The sequence below is a fragment of the Onychomys torridus genome, chromosome 6, assembly GCF_903995425.1.
Source record: "Onychomys torridus chromosome 6, mOncTor1.1, whole genome shotgun sequence".
NCBI classification, from domain to species: Eukaryota; Metazoa; Chordata; class Mammalia; order Rodentia; family Cricetidae; genus Onychomys; species Onychomys torridus.
In genome coordinates, this window is record NC_050448.1 from 52,846,531 (window position 1) to 52,862,069 (window position 15,539).

At 39.4% G+C, this 15,539-nt stretch overlaps 1 protein-coding gene across 1 annotated transcript in view; it reads right to left on the minus strand.

Annotated features, from left to right (window-relative positions):
• Wdr49 (WD repeat domain 49) overlaps positions 1-15,539 on the minus strand; it is a 168,800-nt gene that overhangs the window by 68,526 nt on the left and 84,735 nt on the right. The window contains exon 8 of the mRNA XM_036190936.1: positions 3,203-3,367. Coding sequence (XP_036046829.1) covers positions 3,203-3,367 — 165 coding nt within the window. The remainder of the gene's footprint in view (positions 1-3,202; positions 3,368-15,539) is intronic.

The following is a 15,539-nucleotide window of genomic DNA, read 5'->3' on the forward strand; positions in this document are numbered from 1 at the left end:
ACCTAGATGCTGTGTAAATAGTTTAGGAACTGAATGTGTTAAGGACTCCAATTAGTACCTGTTGGGAAACCCACCACATGATTCCTTCTGTGGAGGAATATTGTCTGTAATCTTTTTAGTGAGCACAAGTGTACTGTTTTATTGAATATTTTGGAATCTGTTGAAATCCTGCCTACTTGTTTGTCTTCCATTATGTGTGATATAGGAGCCATACTCCTAAAGGATGGCTGAAGGATAAATGTCTAATTCAGGATCTAAAGCATGCTTCTCATGTGCTTAGTCTCCTGTCTTTTTCTGACTGAGTTGCCTGGGGACAGAGGTTGCCAGGCCCATTCTTAAAGTGTATCTAACAGTGGTTCTACTTTACTCAGGCACTGTGGTACTGACAGGGCCAAAAAATACACTTTTAGAGAAGGAATCAGTATGTCACCAGCAATTAGAAGGAAGCCCTAAGATGAAACATTTTTGACAAATATTATTCAGAGGTCAAATCGGCACTGTATATCAAAATTAAAATCAATACATCAATACACTCATTGACTTCAAAGTTCAACATCTGAAACTTCTCTCACAGACACACTAATTCTTGTGAAATGCCTTATTTTCAGGCTACACTACAACATTGTTTATAAACCCTATAATTTTGAAGCAAACTGATTTCTATTATCAGAAGACTTAAGTTGTATTATATGATATAACCACCAGGAGATGGATCATGTGGCTGGCATTGTTCAGTATTTAAAGCACGTGTTTACAATATGCACGGGCCTTGTTCCATCCTCAGCAACACCCTCCACGTACACAAAGAGAGATGAATTATCTGTTATTTCTAGACTAGCCCCAAAACTCTATAGCTATGACACCTTTGACTAAGGCACTCTAACTCTTGGAGCTTTAGTATCCTCAATTGTAAAATATGTATTTGACCTTGTACTGCAGTGTGTGTATGTGTGTGCATGTGTGTGTGGCTTGTAACAGTATCTGGTTTGAAGTTAAACATTTTGTAGAATTTAATAAACATCAATATTTATGTAAAATATTCATATAAACTAATATCCAAGACAGAACCTTGAAATGGCAGACCAGCATGTACAGTGGTTTATCATCTAGCAACAAATAGCTCTTCGAGGCTAGAAAAATGGTCTACAAACCAGCAATACTGGTGTCATAAGGGGAAAAGGAAACAGAGATTCTGGGGAGACATTACTTCAAAGATTAATTAGTTTTCAGGTCTTTCAAAACCATGATAAGTGGAACATAATGTGAATTCTTTGATCATACAGCTTCTGATTTGAGATCATAAATGGGGTTGCAAACTGTCATTCATTTTTTATTTCCTCACAAAATATGCCCAAAGAAGCTCAACTTTTATTTACATGTCTAATACAGAGGTTGCAAGACTTCAGATTATGTTGTGTAACTGTGATACGAATAAATGCACCTTAAAATTCAGTAATTAGCTACTAACTAGATTTTAAGGTTATTTTGGTGTGAGTTTATATGTACGTGTGTCTCTGAGTGTGTATGTGCACATGTGCAGATACCCATGGGGGCCAGAAGAGGATTCCCTAGAGCTAGAGTTCTAGGCACTTGTACAAAGTGGGTACTGAGAATTGAACATATGTCTGCTGAAAGAGCAAAAATGATTCTCAACTGTTGAGCCATCTCTTCAGCTAATACACAACTTAATTCATAGTCACCTCTAAAATGTGCAGGTTTCTACAGAGAATCCAGTGTCACCTAGGCTCTTCATCCAGATTGTACTGCTTTCCTCTAGAAAAGACTCTTAATCCATCCAGCTGAGATAATTCCCATGAAGAAATATTGAAAAGATCTAGCTGTCCTGCATTCTAGAAGCATTTATCATAGATCATTTTTTCAGTATCTACAAGATCTGTGTTACCCTAGACTCTCTAACCAGTTCCTTCTACAGAAGTGGTAAATGGGCCTTTATCCTTTGCTTTATTTTTGCCTCAGTTTCACACTTTAGGATTGGGTAATGAGGTATTGGCTGATTCCTTTCACCTGCCTAACATTCCAGTTTCGGCTGTTACTCTTTTATTTCACTTCACCTCTTGTGACTGGTGTGACCAGTGGACTTTCACACATTGTACCAGATCGCCTGTGACAGTGATCTTTTCTATACCAATCTCCAGTACCTGTCTTGTTGATTTGCTTTGTGCAGCCATGTTCTATGGATATAGAGATTTCCATCTGAACCCACCCAGGCTCCCTTTTCATGCTGACAGTTAGCAGCCCGGGCTTTCTCTGAACTTTTGCCACTAGCTGTAGGATAGTGTTCCTATGTATCCAGGTAGCTTTTTGTGACTTCCCTTTACTTTAACAGGATGCATTATGCACTCCATGGCAATGGTCCATTCACCATGGGAGGTAGTCTAGCATCTTTCTATCCCTGTTACGACAACTTTGAGAATCATGTAGTTTATTCAAGAAACTACTTTCTGTTTCCTCACGGAGTCACAAGCTATCTCCAATCAAAGGCTACCATGGCTCTCTTCATGGCACAAGGCTAGAAGTGTCTCTGATAGGCATAATTTATAGCAGATATATCTGGCTTTACATAAAAATTTCCTCATGATGCAAATTAAACTATCTCCTTTCTCACAGAAGAAATGGATGGTAGTTATAAAATAAGAAAACTAAAAGAAATAAGGCACTGTTAGTTTAGGATGGAAAAGAAATATGATTATGATTATAGTTTTATTATCCCATCTCACCAACTCAGTACTTTCATATAACAAAAATACAAGTCATTAAATATGTTTATTTTCAAGAATTCACTTTTTGCAAAAAAAAGTGTATTACTGCCATTTGAAAACTTTATTATGTTGTCCTATTCCTCATTTCTTAAATTTAGAAGAAAGAAAACTAGACATGTTAGCTGAAGCATATGAAAATTATCCAGGGCTCTTATTTTCCAAAAAGTAATCATGCACTAGAAAAGGCTTTCTGAAATGAGTATGCCTAGTTGTGTTTTTTTACAAATAATTTATTCAGAAAAAAATCATTTATCTATCATTCTGACAGCTTCTTTATTGGCTGATTTATTTAGCTCTTATCATCTTGTCTTTCTCCTTTTGAGGCCACAAAGGCAAAAACAAGCAAAGTTTTAGCTGTGCCTCTCCACACATCCTTCTAACCTCCTCATATCTAGGTAGAAGAAGCCTCATTTTGGCCATACCTTTACAGTCCCATCTGTGCTGCCAGTCAAAAGCCTGGACTCATTTGCATCCAAGGCCATGGTGCTGATCTCTGCATTGCCATGGCAACCAGAAAACTGTTTGATCTTCTGCCCAGTTTCTATCATCCAGAAGGAAACAGTAGACCCCACATCAGAGCTGATTACCTAGGAGAAAATAACATAGTGGAGAAATTAAATATAGTTTCAGGATCAACCACTTTCATTTCAATAAAAAATATCTTGCCTGTGCAATTTCACTGCTGAGATCCCCCAATGGTTAAAGACATTTTTTGTAATGTTTTTCTTTTGTTTGTTAAGCTGATAACATTTCAATTCGTAGGCCAGAGTTGAAGTAATGAAGTCATGATCTTCTTTGTCATAGAAGACATTTATCTGCTTCTTTTATCCACCATTCAGCTGACTGTCTAGAGACCATCTTGACTAATGCCTCACTGCCCATAAAGACAAATCTTTCACATTTATTTAAGAAAGACAAATCTCATAGTTCTGGTACTGTGACACTATTTACTAAATAAGATGGAACTTTTTGTTTGTGGTCTACTTCCATGTAGAAATAAAAAAAAAAAAAAGGAAGTAGTTAGGTTCAACAAGTTACTGGAACTGTTACTTTTTTTATGCCATCAGTCCTTTTCTTTCTCTTTGCTCAGAGTGGGGCGTATCTGTGTGTGTGTGTGTGTGTGTGTGTGTGTGTGTGTTGTATGCGTGTTATATTCATGTATCGCTAAAAACAAAGAGCACAGGTTAAATATAAAACTACATGATCACTTCAAGAAAAAAGCAACAGAAGAAACTCTGGGAGGAACAAGACTACATGTGATAAGAATGAGAAAACACGGATTCGACAGAGGCAAGTCAACCACTTCTTCCCACTCTAGGTATACAACACCTGTAAGGCAGGTTTCGTTTAAAAAAAAAAAAAAATCATGACATCATGAGGATTGCAGGCAAATGGATGATGGATCTAGAAAAAATCATCCTGAGTGAGGTAACCCAGACTCAGAAAGACAAACATGGTGTGTACTCACTCATAGTAGGATACTAGATGTAAAACAAAGACGACTAGACTGCTACACAACTCCAGGGACCCTAGGAAAGACACAGGGATCACCCAATGACAGAGAAATGGATGAGATCTACATTAACAACCTGGACGACAGTGGGAGTAATGAAGGGCAAGGTTTGAGGGAAGAGAGCTTAGGGGAGCAGGAGATCCCAGCTGGATCAAGAACAGAAAGGGAAAACAAGGAATAACAGACCATGATAAATGAAGACCACATGAGAATAGGAAGAAGCAAAATGCTAGAGAGGTCCCCAGAAATCCACAATAATACATCCACTGTAGACTACTGGCAATGGCCGAGAGAAAGCCTGATCTGACCTACTCTGGTGATCAGAAGGCCAAACACCCAAATGGTCATGCTGGAACTCTCATCCAATAACTGATGGAAGTGGATGCAGAGATACTTGGCCAGGCCCCAGGTGGAGCTCCAGGAGTCCAATTCTCGAGAAAGAGGAGGGACTGTAAGAGTGTGAATTGTTGAGACCAAGATTGGAAAAGCACAGGGACAAATAGCCAAACTAATAGAAACACATGAATTGTGAACCAAAAGCTGTGGAGCCCCAACTGGATCAGGCCCTCTGGATAAGTAAGACAGTTGGATAGCTTGAACTGTATGGGAGGCACCCAAGTAATGGTAACCTGACCTGTCCTTGGTGCATGAGCTGGCTGTTTGGAACCTTGGGCTTACACAGGGACACTTTGCTCAGCCTGGAAGGGGAGGACTGGACCTGCCTGGACTGAATCCAGCAAGTTGAATTGAATTCCCAGGGGAGTCTTGTCCCTGGAGGAGATGGAAATGGAGGGGAGGGGCTGGGAGGAAGTTGGGGGTGGGGGCAGGAGGGGGGAGAACAGGGGAACCCATGGCTGATATGTAAAATTAAAACACAAATATAATAATAAAAAAGAAAAAAAAAACTCTAGCGGTGAGACTGTAGAGATCTAGTTAGTGAAAGAAAAATGATAAACACATGAGTATGTAGACAGTAATTTATCTAGAGTAACATCTTGATTTTGAGAAATCAAAGTATTTCTCTACTATTTACACATTGTCATTCTATAAATGTAAACTTACTGAGAAAAGTTTATATTTCATATCATATGTGTTGAGGGACCCTAAGGTATGTTAGGAAGGCTAACACTGGTAGTGATCATAAACACATGCATACATTCTACAGGCACTTGCTGAACATCCAGACCGTGACTGAGGACTTGAGTGGTTAATTCCTACTCTCAAAAACTCTAGGTCTACGTATTAAAACTTGCGGGTAGGGTCAAGAGAGATGGCTCAGTCTGTAAAGAGCCTGCCACAGAAGCATGAGGACCTGAGTTCTAGTCTCAGCACAAAAAGAAAGAAAGAAGAAAAAAACTGGACATGGCAGCCCCACTGCACTTATTATCCTAGTGATCACTTGCAAACTTGGCAAACATTATTGGGACCAGGATTTTACCAATGGTGTTTGGCAGTTAATTCTTGTTTCCTACCTTTTGTAACTAGTTTTATCACTCAAGGTGAGAGTGGCACCTTCACTCCATTGTAGAACCCCATGAAATTTAAACTTTGCTTAAAAGAGAAGAGTACCTCTTATTGAAAAACATTAAGAAATTAAATGAAGGCCAAGTGCACAGTGTGTGAAGGGACAAAGAAATCAGATGTCTCAGGTAGGGATTCCATTGCTGTGGGAAAACACTATGACCAAAAGTAAATTGGAGAAGATAGGGTTCATTTCACTCTTCAGCTTACAAGTACAACCCAGAGAGAAGCCAGGGCAGGAACCTGGAGCAGGAACAGAGGCTGGATTGCTGCTCACTGACTTTTTCCTCATAGCTTCCTCAGCCTGCTTTCTTATAGCACTCAGGACCATCAGCCTAAGGGTGACACAGCCCATAATGGGATGGGCCACTGTCTTAGTCATGGTTCTATTGCTGAGAAGAGATGCCATGCCCAAAGCAACTCTTATAAAAAATAAATAAATAAACAGTTAAATGTGGGCTCAAAGACCACCCCTCCCCCAGTGACAACATCCCCCAACAAAGTTGCACTTCCAATTATTCCCCAAACAATTCCACTAACTGGGGATGAGCATCCAAACACATGAGCCTATGGGGGCCATTCTTATTAAAACCGCCACAGCCTCTTATATCAATTACTAATTAAGAAAATGCCACACAGGCTTTATGTGCCCATATCATGATCTTATGGAGGCATGTAAGTTTCCTCCTCTCAGATGATTCTAGCTTGTGGTGAACTGACATACAACTAGGACACAGTCATTGAAATAATGATCTCACAGCAGCTGTGATTGCCTGGACAGGATGTTCACAAGACTAGAGCTATCAATAGTCAATTGTGGATTAAGTAAGAGGTCACATGGGGCAAATCTCTCCTTAATAAACCACTGGCAACTGACAAATTCTGAAAAAGAGGGAGTCATTGTCTTTAGTGTGTCCCCAACTGTGTGATGCAGTGCAAAGTTCCAAACTTGTGGTAACACAGACAATTCTGCTTATGATTGAGTCACAAAACAAACCAAAAACGACATGAATATAATAAAGGAACATATAAGCAGAAGAGTGTGTAACAGTAGTGTAATACAGACAAAAGTGGGTGGGGGCAAGAGGAGTTGGAGTGTATTAATCATATACATGTATGAAATTATTGAAGAAAAAAGTTCATGAGTTTTAAAAAAAATGAGAGAAATGTCGTTGTTTTTAAAAAGGAGAAGACTGCTACAAGGGCTGTTGTTGGTAAGCATACCTCTAAGAGAAGAGCAGAGAACGAAGTGGGGCTGCAAGAAGACCACACAGAGCCGGCTAGAATCGTGAATTCAGAGCGTCTTAGCTAACCAAGTCATTCTAAAGGTGGAAAAGAGAGGAGGGGCTGAGAGAAGTGACAAACTGTTGGTAAAGTTGATATCTCAGGAGAAACAAAAAAGAATCTGAATTGGATCTCTGTTAAGCTTTGTTCTCCCCTCTGAAGTTACAATTCTGATTAAATGATTCCTTAAATGACATAAAAGATTATTTTTAAGCTAGGGGGAAACTTCAAAGCTGAGTGGCCTATATCTTTGAAATACTGTGACCTAATACATTATCATCCAAAGTAGATGACTGTTTCCACTTGATTTTTGTTTGAACACCCAGATTCTCCAGCAAATGTGCTGAAGTCTGACTGTTTCACCAGTTAATTGTCTGAAGTTGGGCATGAAGGTCAAGTCTATTAATTAACCTCTGTAGGCATCACCTTACCCATCTGTGATGCAGATATAATTATAACAACTAGCCCAAATCTTGTTAAAAGGGCTTAAAGAAGCTAAGATTTGTAGATCACTAACTATAGCATATGGTATTGCTGCAAATAAGCTATAAAAGTTTGCCATATCACTCTTCCTGAGATTCATTTGTCTGGCCTATTATTGTGGCCCATTCATCTTTCAAATTCAAATCAATTTAAGAAAAAAATAGTATATAACTTTCTGCTACCACAACAATGAATGATTATAATTTTAGAAACTAGATTTCAATGTACATTGAAATTTCAAATATCGCATGGCTGTTACTGTTATCTTACATAGTTATTATTTGTTTTATTCTTTCAAGTGTTTTGATCACAGTCACTCTGTTACTCTCTTATTCTCTCTTAGTTCCTTTCCACACCTAACATACTCCTTCTTCAAGCAAGTCTCCCTCCTGTCATTTCTTGCACATCTTTGTGTGTGTGTGTGTGTGTGTGTGTGTGTGTGTGTGTGTGAGAGAGAGAGAGAGAGAGAGAGTTGTGCATGTGTGTGTATGAGAGAGTTGTGTGTGTGTGTGTGTGTGTGTGTGTGTGTGTATGAGAGAGTTGTGCATTGTGTGTGTGTGTCTGTGTGTGTGTATGAGAGTTGTGCATGTGTCTGTGTATGTGTGTGCGCGTGTGTGCGTGTGTGTCTGTGTGTGTGTCTGTGTCTGTGTGTATGAGAGAGTTGTGCATGTGCATGTGTGTGTGTCTGTGTGTATGTGTGTGTGTGTCTGTGTGTGATATGCACAGTATTTAATTAGAGTTGCCTGTATAAGCATGGAAGGGGGATTTTTTTAACTGAATAATGATGGCAACTGACCAGTTGCTATATCACTGAGTAACTATTAACTAAAACTCCTGGGGAGGGGGGTTAGGTTTCCATAACCTTCTCTCCCTCCCATGATGAACTATTGACAGGCCGAGTCTTATGCAGGTCTTGGGCAGGTAAACCCCGCTGTTTTAAGTTCTGTCATGAAGTGGCCACATAATGTCCAGAAGACAATGTTACATAAATTCTACGAAATTTAAAGTCCATACTCTTTAAATAAATGGAACTTTCACAAAGCATAAAAGAAAAAAATGTGAAAATGGCCTTTTACAAAAAGACTAAAGCTTGTGAAGGATTTTTTATATTTTTCTATTCAAGTTAAGCAGGTATTATATGCTCTGCTGTCCAGTACTAAAAGGTGAATATTCCCCAGCAGAAATATGCATGAAAGTTGACGTGTAAAAGCCATGTTAACAGACTTGCCCCTCTACTCCTTTACCCGTGTAGACATTTGTTCTGGAATAAGCAATGCTCACCTTCTGCATTGTACTGCCCCTTCCCTGCACATCGGGTTGAGCTCCAGCATACTAGTCATCAGCTTTTATCACTCTTCTCTGCTCCTTTAGGGCTATTGTATGAAATCTGAATCAACTGTGACAACAGCAGAGAGCCAGTCTGATTCCATTATATAGCAATCTGCCTTCCTTTGCTGAAGGCAAGAAAGCAGTGCATTGAAACCTACCATGTCACACGTATACAACCTGCTTTAACTAGAGTCTACACTTCTAGGGCAACATTGGAGAATTAGAAAAACAATGCACATGAAAAGATTTCATGTTTAATAAGAGAAGAATACACTTAATGTAGACTGGCAGATTAGGAAAGTAATTTAACTGCAGGACACTGGGGACTTTATTTTTAGCTTCTTATTTTTCTCAGTAATAAAGCCCAGCATAAATACTGGCAACACACTGGTATGCTTCATTTTGACTCCAGCAAATTTCTTTAAGTATGCAGTTCAAGCCTGGTTGTCTTTTATCAGAGTAAGCCTCAACCAAGTGTTGACTTGCCCTCCATCTGCAGAACAGAAGTGGCCCCACATTCCAGAGCAAATGGGCCTCACACGCAGGCCTGCTCTGACAAGAACACAATCCATTTTATGTACCTGAGCTATTAAGTGTCTAGGAATATATGGGATCTTTCTGCCTCTCTCATCTAAGGCTGTCACAGCTAATCAGACAATTTCAAGAAATCAGAAGCTATATCCATGTCACCTAATTTTCTTCTTGCAATTCCCCAAATAGCAGGCAAAGTGAGTCATCCTTCATATGCATCACAAGTAGGGGTCTAAGTAACAGCAGGAATCAAAAGTGATAGCAGCAGATGCCATTGACTACCAGGGGATGGAGACATTTTATTTAATTGCTGCTTATAATTTTATTTCTTTAGTCAGTGCTATTTATGGCCCCATAAGATGAAGCAGGTTTCTTCCTTTATTCTCATTTTCCATTAAATCACTAGGAGTGATCTCAGTAAGCAGAGAGATGAGCAGAATGCTAACATACTGTGAACTAACATATAACACTGGATTCAGATATTTTAAGACAACCATTCTCGATCTATAAATTTTGTTCATCAAATGTTGCCTCTTCCTATGTTAATTTGTAGCTACTCTTTCCTATTAATTCCTTGGATTTATTGATCACCCATAATGTGCAAGGCTGCATATAGAAGACTGACTTACGATAATGGAAGGCTCTGTATTACCTTTTGTGAGGAAAAGAAAGAGGGAAAATGTGAGGATATAGAAAGTAAATGAAGAAATGGGGAGGGAAAAAGAAACAGGGAGTAAAGACAATGTATTAAAATGATGCTAAGTAATCATAAGAATTGCACAGAAATGTGCTGAGACTAAGGCAAAGGGAGCCCTTTGGATGGGCTCAAAACTGAGGCAAGACCTAACTGACATGAAGGAATGAGTTATCCAGATAACTGGGAAACAAGGATTTTAGGCAACAGAGATAGCAATGCAAAAACCCTCCAAATAGTAGCAAAGAGGCACACAAAGCTCACACAGTGTGATGGGGGAAAGGGCCACTCTTGAGTCTGCCTGTGGATGGTATACAGGGATCAGAACACTCCAAACAGCTCCACATGACCGCTGATGACAAAAGCACTTAATTTCTTAAACACCTCGGTTTTTTGTTTGTTTGTTTTGTTGTTTTATTTTGTTTTTTGAGACAGGGTTCCTCTGTATAACATTCCTGGCTGTTCTGAAACTAGTTCTGTAGACCAGGCTGGCCTTGAATTCACAGAGATCTGCCTACCTCTGCCTCCCGAGTTCTGGATTTAAAGGTGTTTGCTACCACAGGTAACCCTTATAATTATTAAATTATGTGTGTGTATATATATATATATATATATATATATATATATATATATATATGCTGTGGATATCGTTCTGTGTAAATAAAGTTCTGATTGGCCAGTGGTCAGGCAGGAAGTATAGGTGGGACAAGAGAGAAGAGAATTCTGGGAAGTAGAAGGCTCGGGAGAGACACCACCAGCTGCCGCCATGGAAAGCGACATGTAAAGACACTGGTAAGCCATGAGCCACGTGGCAAAGTATAGACTAACAGAAATGGGTTAATTTAAGATAGAAGAAGTAGATAACAAGAAGCCTGCCACGGCCATACAGTTTGTAAACAACGTAAGTCTCTGTGTGTTTTCTTGGTTGGGTCTGAGTGACTGTGGGCCTGGTGGGTGAGAGAGATTTGTCCTGACTGGGCCAGGCAGAAAAACTCCAACTACATATATATATATATTTTAAACATAATATATACAATAACACACACATACATAATACAAATACATACATACATACATAAATGTGTGTGCTCACTTATATAATAATAAAATAATTCATGGATCCCAGCCCTGACCCAGAAGTATGTTCATGCCCTTGCATTTCCCTGTTTAGTTTAGGAATCTCAAAGGAGTCATTGCCCCCCTCATAGAACCAGAATTCCAGGACAAAGTGGGTTGCATTTGGACCAAAAATTGCAAGGTGTTACTGCCTCTCAGAAAAGGTTGACCTCTGGAGGAGCATCAGTGTGGGACCCCATAAACTCCTTTGTGCCTCCTGGGTGGAGTTGGTGGGAAGTTACTAGCAGAAAAATTTTCTGCAAACATTTAATTAAGAAAAAAAATAGGCAATCTTTTGACTGTCCCAAAGAAGTGCTCTTCTGTTTGAATTAATAAAAAGTGGAGCATTCCACCATGCCCCTCCCAGTCACAACCAGGGACACCCCACTCTCTGCATTTATAAGCAAGCTTTGAGAAACTTATAGCTTCCAGAGGAAAAAAAAACTAAGTAGATAGATAAAGGGAGGCAAGAGGGATATATATATAGATATAGATATAGATATGTGTGTGTGTGTGTGTGTGTGTGTGTGTATGTGTGTGTGTACCCTTTGTCCTTTTGATAGGAGTGTTACTCCTTCCGAATAACATGCAATAAAATAAGTATGTGTACAGGTGAGTATGCAACTGTGTGTGTGTGTGTGTGTGCGCGCGCGCGTGCGCGCGCACGCACGCGCATGCACGCACGTGTGCTAATGCAACCCATAAGGCTGAGGTAGACCATATGCCTTTATCATGTGATTAGAGCATATGGTCTCAAGACTGATTTATAATCAATTAGTTTTGAGATGACCAATGACAAAAAGTTGTGTTAACACAATTTTGTCTTTTGGAGCCTAACAATAAGGCAACAAGGCAAATATTGTCATTTGTTTCTCTTTCCAGTTCTGTTCAAAAAGGAATATTACTGATTTTGTCCTGAACACAAGTTCTGAAAGTGTGGCATGTCTTGCAAGGCAAAGATAAAGCTTTCTGTTAATTCTAACTTGCCTCATACCTCCAATTATTGAGAGAATTAACACTTAAACTATTAAAATTATCAAATAACTCAATCCTCATCCACCCACCTCACCCCCAAATAAAAGATGTGCAATAAAGAAGGCAGGGCCAGTGGCTCAATATTTAATGAATATTTGGGATTGAATTCCTGTGAAAGTGTGAGACTCAAAAACAGCACCACTGCTGGGTGGTGGTGGTGGTGGTGGTGGCGGCGGCGGAGGCGGTGGTGCACGCCTTTAATCCCAGCACTTGGGAGGCAGAGGCAGGAGGCCAGCCTGGTCTCCAAAGCGAGTTCTAGGAAAGGCGCAAAGCTACACAGAGAAACCCTGTCTCAAAAACACCAAACAAACAAACAAACAAACAAAACAGCACCACTCTGGATAAAGTCACAAGTCACAGTCTGCAAATTTGCATAGCCCCTGACCTGTGATCATTTACCCGGACCCAGACGTGGATGCTGGGAATGCTGAAGGAAGCCAGATGGTTACTGTCAAACAAATCCCTTGAAGAGACCAAAGATGTGATTAATACATGTGCACTTGGAAGGCAGATAATGCTAAAATCTGAGAGGCAGGCTGTGTATCTAGTTATCAAATATGGACATACTTTAACCTAGAAATCAATTTCCAAGAATTTCCCATAAGCAATAAAATCATGAGTATGAACATATTTATATGCAAAACATCATAAAACCAAAATAATCATTAAAGAAAATGGATCTGTAAAATCAGAGATTCCACTCTGCCTCCTAAAAATATTATTGAGCAGGTGATAGGGAGATGACTTATCAGCTAAAGGTGCCAGTGTGAAAGCGTGAGGACCACAATTTAGCATCTGTGCAGTCGATAGGTGTGCGTGGTGACCTGCCTTTAGTCCCAGGTCTAAGGACCCCCAGATCAGGCTGTCTATCAAAACTAGTCAAATTAGTGTACTCTAGGTTCACTGAGAGACCCCACCTCAACACACACACACACACACACACACACACACACACACACACACGCACACGCACACGCACACACACATACACAGAGAGAGAGAGAGAGAGAGAGAGAGAGAGAGAGAGAGAGAGAGAGAGAGAAATGATGAAGTAGTTCTAGGTTTAGATGTAAGGAAATATATTCTAATATATTACTGAATTGAAAAAGTGTGTCACACAACCATAATTGTGCAAAATAGACTCTGCACAAAATAATCATAAAACTTGTTGAAGCCTCAGCTCCTTCCTTAGTTGAGCTTCACTGCATTTTTGTGAATTTCTTGTAACTAGCATGTAGTAGTTGAAGGTGATGTCTTATATAAGTTAGTTATGCTAATAAAAGATAAATATTATTTATGTCAAAATTCAGTGACACCTATCTAACTTGACTACAAATATATTACAGGTAAAAGACAATTGAAATCATGTTTTGTAAAACCACTGAAAATGCATTATTAAGATGAGGATCAGAATCGTGAAGCAGAAATTTTGACTATTCTGCTTCATAACACATGTAGAAATGCATATTTTTTAAATTTCCTACAATTATGAAATCTGTGCAAACACTATGAGAACTGTCTTCAGCATCCTGAGATAAGATCTTTCCATGGCCTTCCTCATCAAGGCACTCTTGCTTTCTGGCTGTCTGTGAGGGTGTGCAGTTTTTTCTAACAGAGTTTGTATGGTTTACCACCTTCTCTTAGATAGGAGTTGCAGGGGGAAAAGGCATGGAATTAAATTATCAGAAATGTACCAAGCTATTTTTATACAAGTCCAAGGTGAGGTCCTCTCTGAAGCCCAGCTGGGAGGAAATAACATTGAAATGTGGGTAAAATGCTAAAATGACAACAGAAGAGAAAGCTATTGTCAAATTTAGACAAAACAAAAAATCTTCAAGTTGACACAAAAGGAGACAGAGAGCAGGGGCCAATGGGTTACATTCGGACGTTTTAACATCGATCACCTGGTACATGTTTCAAATGAGAAACTAAAGAATTCTAGGAAGTTACTAAGAAAACTAGATTCATCAAAGCAGTGGCAGTCATGGAGAGAGTTATGGAGCTGAGAGAACTTTTCCAGTAAACAGAACTAGAGGCAGGGCATTGCTTTGAAGAAATCAGCCATCAGCCACTACCAAGGCAATGCTGGAAAGGCACAGTGCTGCATTACGATTCCTGAATCCTCTCAGGCACACATTTTGGGAAGTGAGGTCAGTAATCCACCCAGCATAACAACCCCACCTTTCTACCTCACCAGTTCTCAAAACTTTTGATCCTGAGATCTCTTTACAGTTATATAAATCATTGTGGAATCACAATGGCTTTCATTTACATGCAATAAAATATAGACATAAATGTAATAAAGAAATATTTACATTTATATATGCATATGTTTATCGCATTGCACATTTAAAGTGTTAACTGTTAAAACAAAATATGAGAGCACACATTCCCTTAACTGCCAGAGCAATTATGTCATCATCCATAGTGTACCACTAGAAAGCTCTACTGCAGAGCTGTGAAAGAATTGACATGAAAAATACTCTTGGCATCACATACTCCCTGAAGATTTCAGCCTCCCAGGGATTGAGATCTCTATATGGAAACTATTTTGGCCTCAAGTCTGTGCTTTATTTTCCAAGACCAAACAGAAATATCAGTGAACAGCATCCATACTCTGGCTTTAAGCTCTGTAGCCTACCTAGGCTCCCATAACAACTCCCAAACTAAATCTGTCCCCATAATTCCACCATGCACACCAAGCTTCACTAGTGCTCCTGATGTGTCTTCTGGTTGGTCTTTTTCTTAGATTCCCATGCTACCTTGCAAGGCTCTGCTGAAAGATCCCCCAACTCCTACTCAAAGTACCAATGCACACTTTTTCATCTCTCTCTTCTTTCATTTTCCATTCTGTGATGAGTATCTTCCTAACAGTGCTTCTGAGAGTACAATCTAGGCCTGCCTGAGAGAACAGTCTCCCTGAGCTACTAGGGATTGGCAATTAAGGATGACAGCTTACTAATATTTGTTTCATTTCTTACACCTGGCACATGTCCAAAAACATGTTATTTGCTTTGTCCAACTATTCTAAAGTAGTAACTAGTAAAGGACTGTGGGGAAAAGGTTTCTCTGTACTTCTCTCGAATGCATTTCTATGATGTTATGTGAAAGTGTTTTTCATTAGCTTAGTATCTAAGAAAGGCTGTTGATGCAATAACAGGCCTATGTTCTTTGGAGTTATTTCTTAGTTGTTTTTTTTTTTTATGATGTTAGACATGGCAACAAATAGAGATACACTTGACTCTGCACAGAT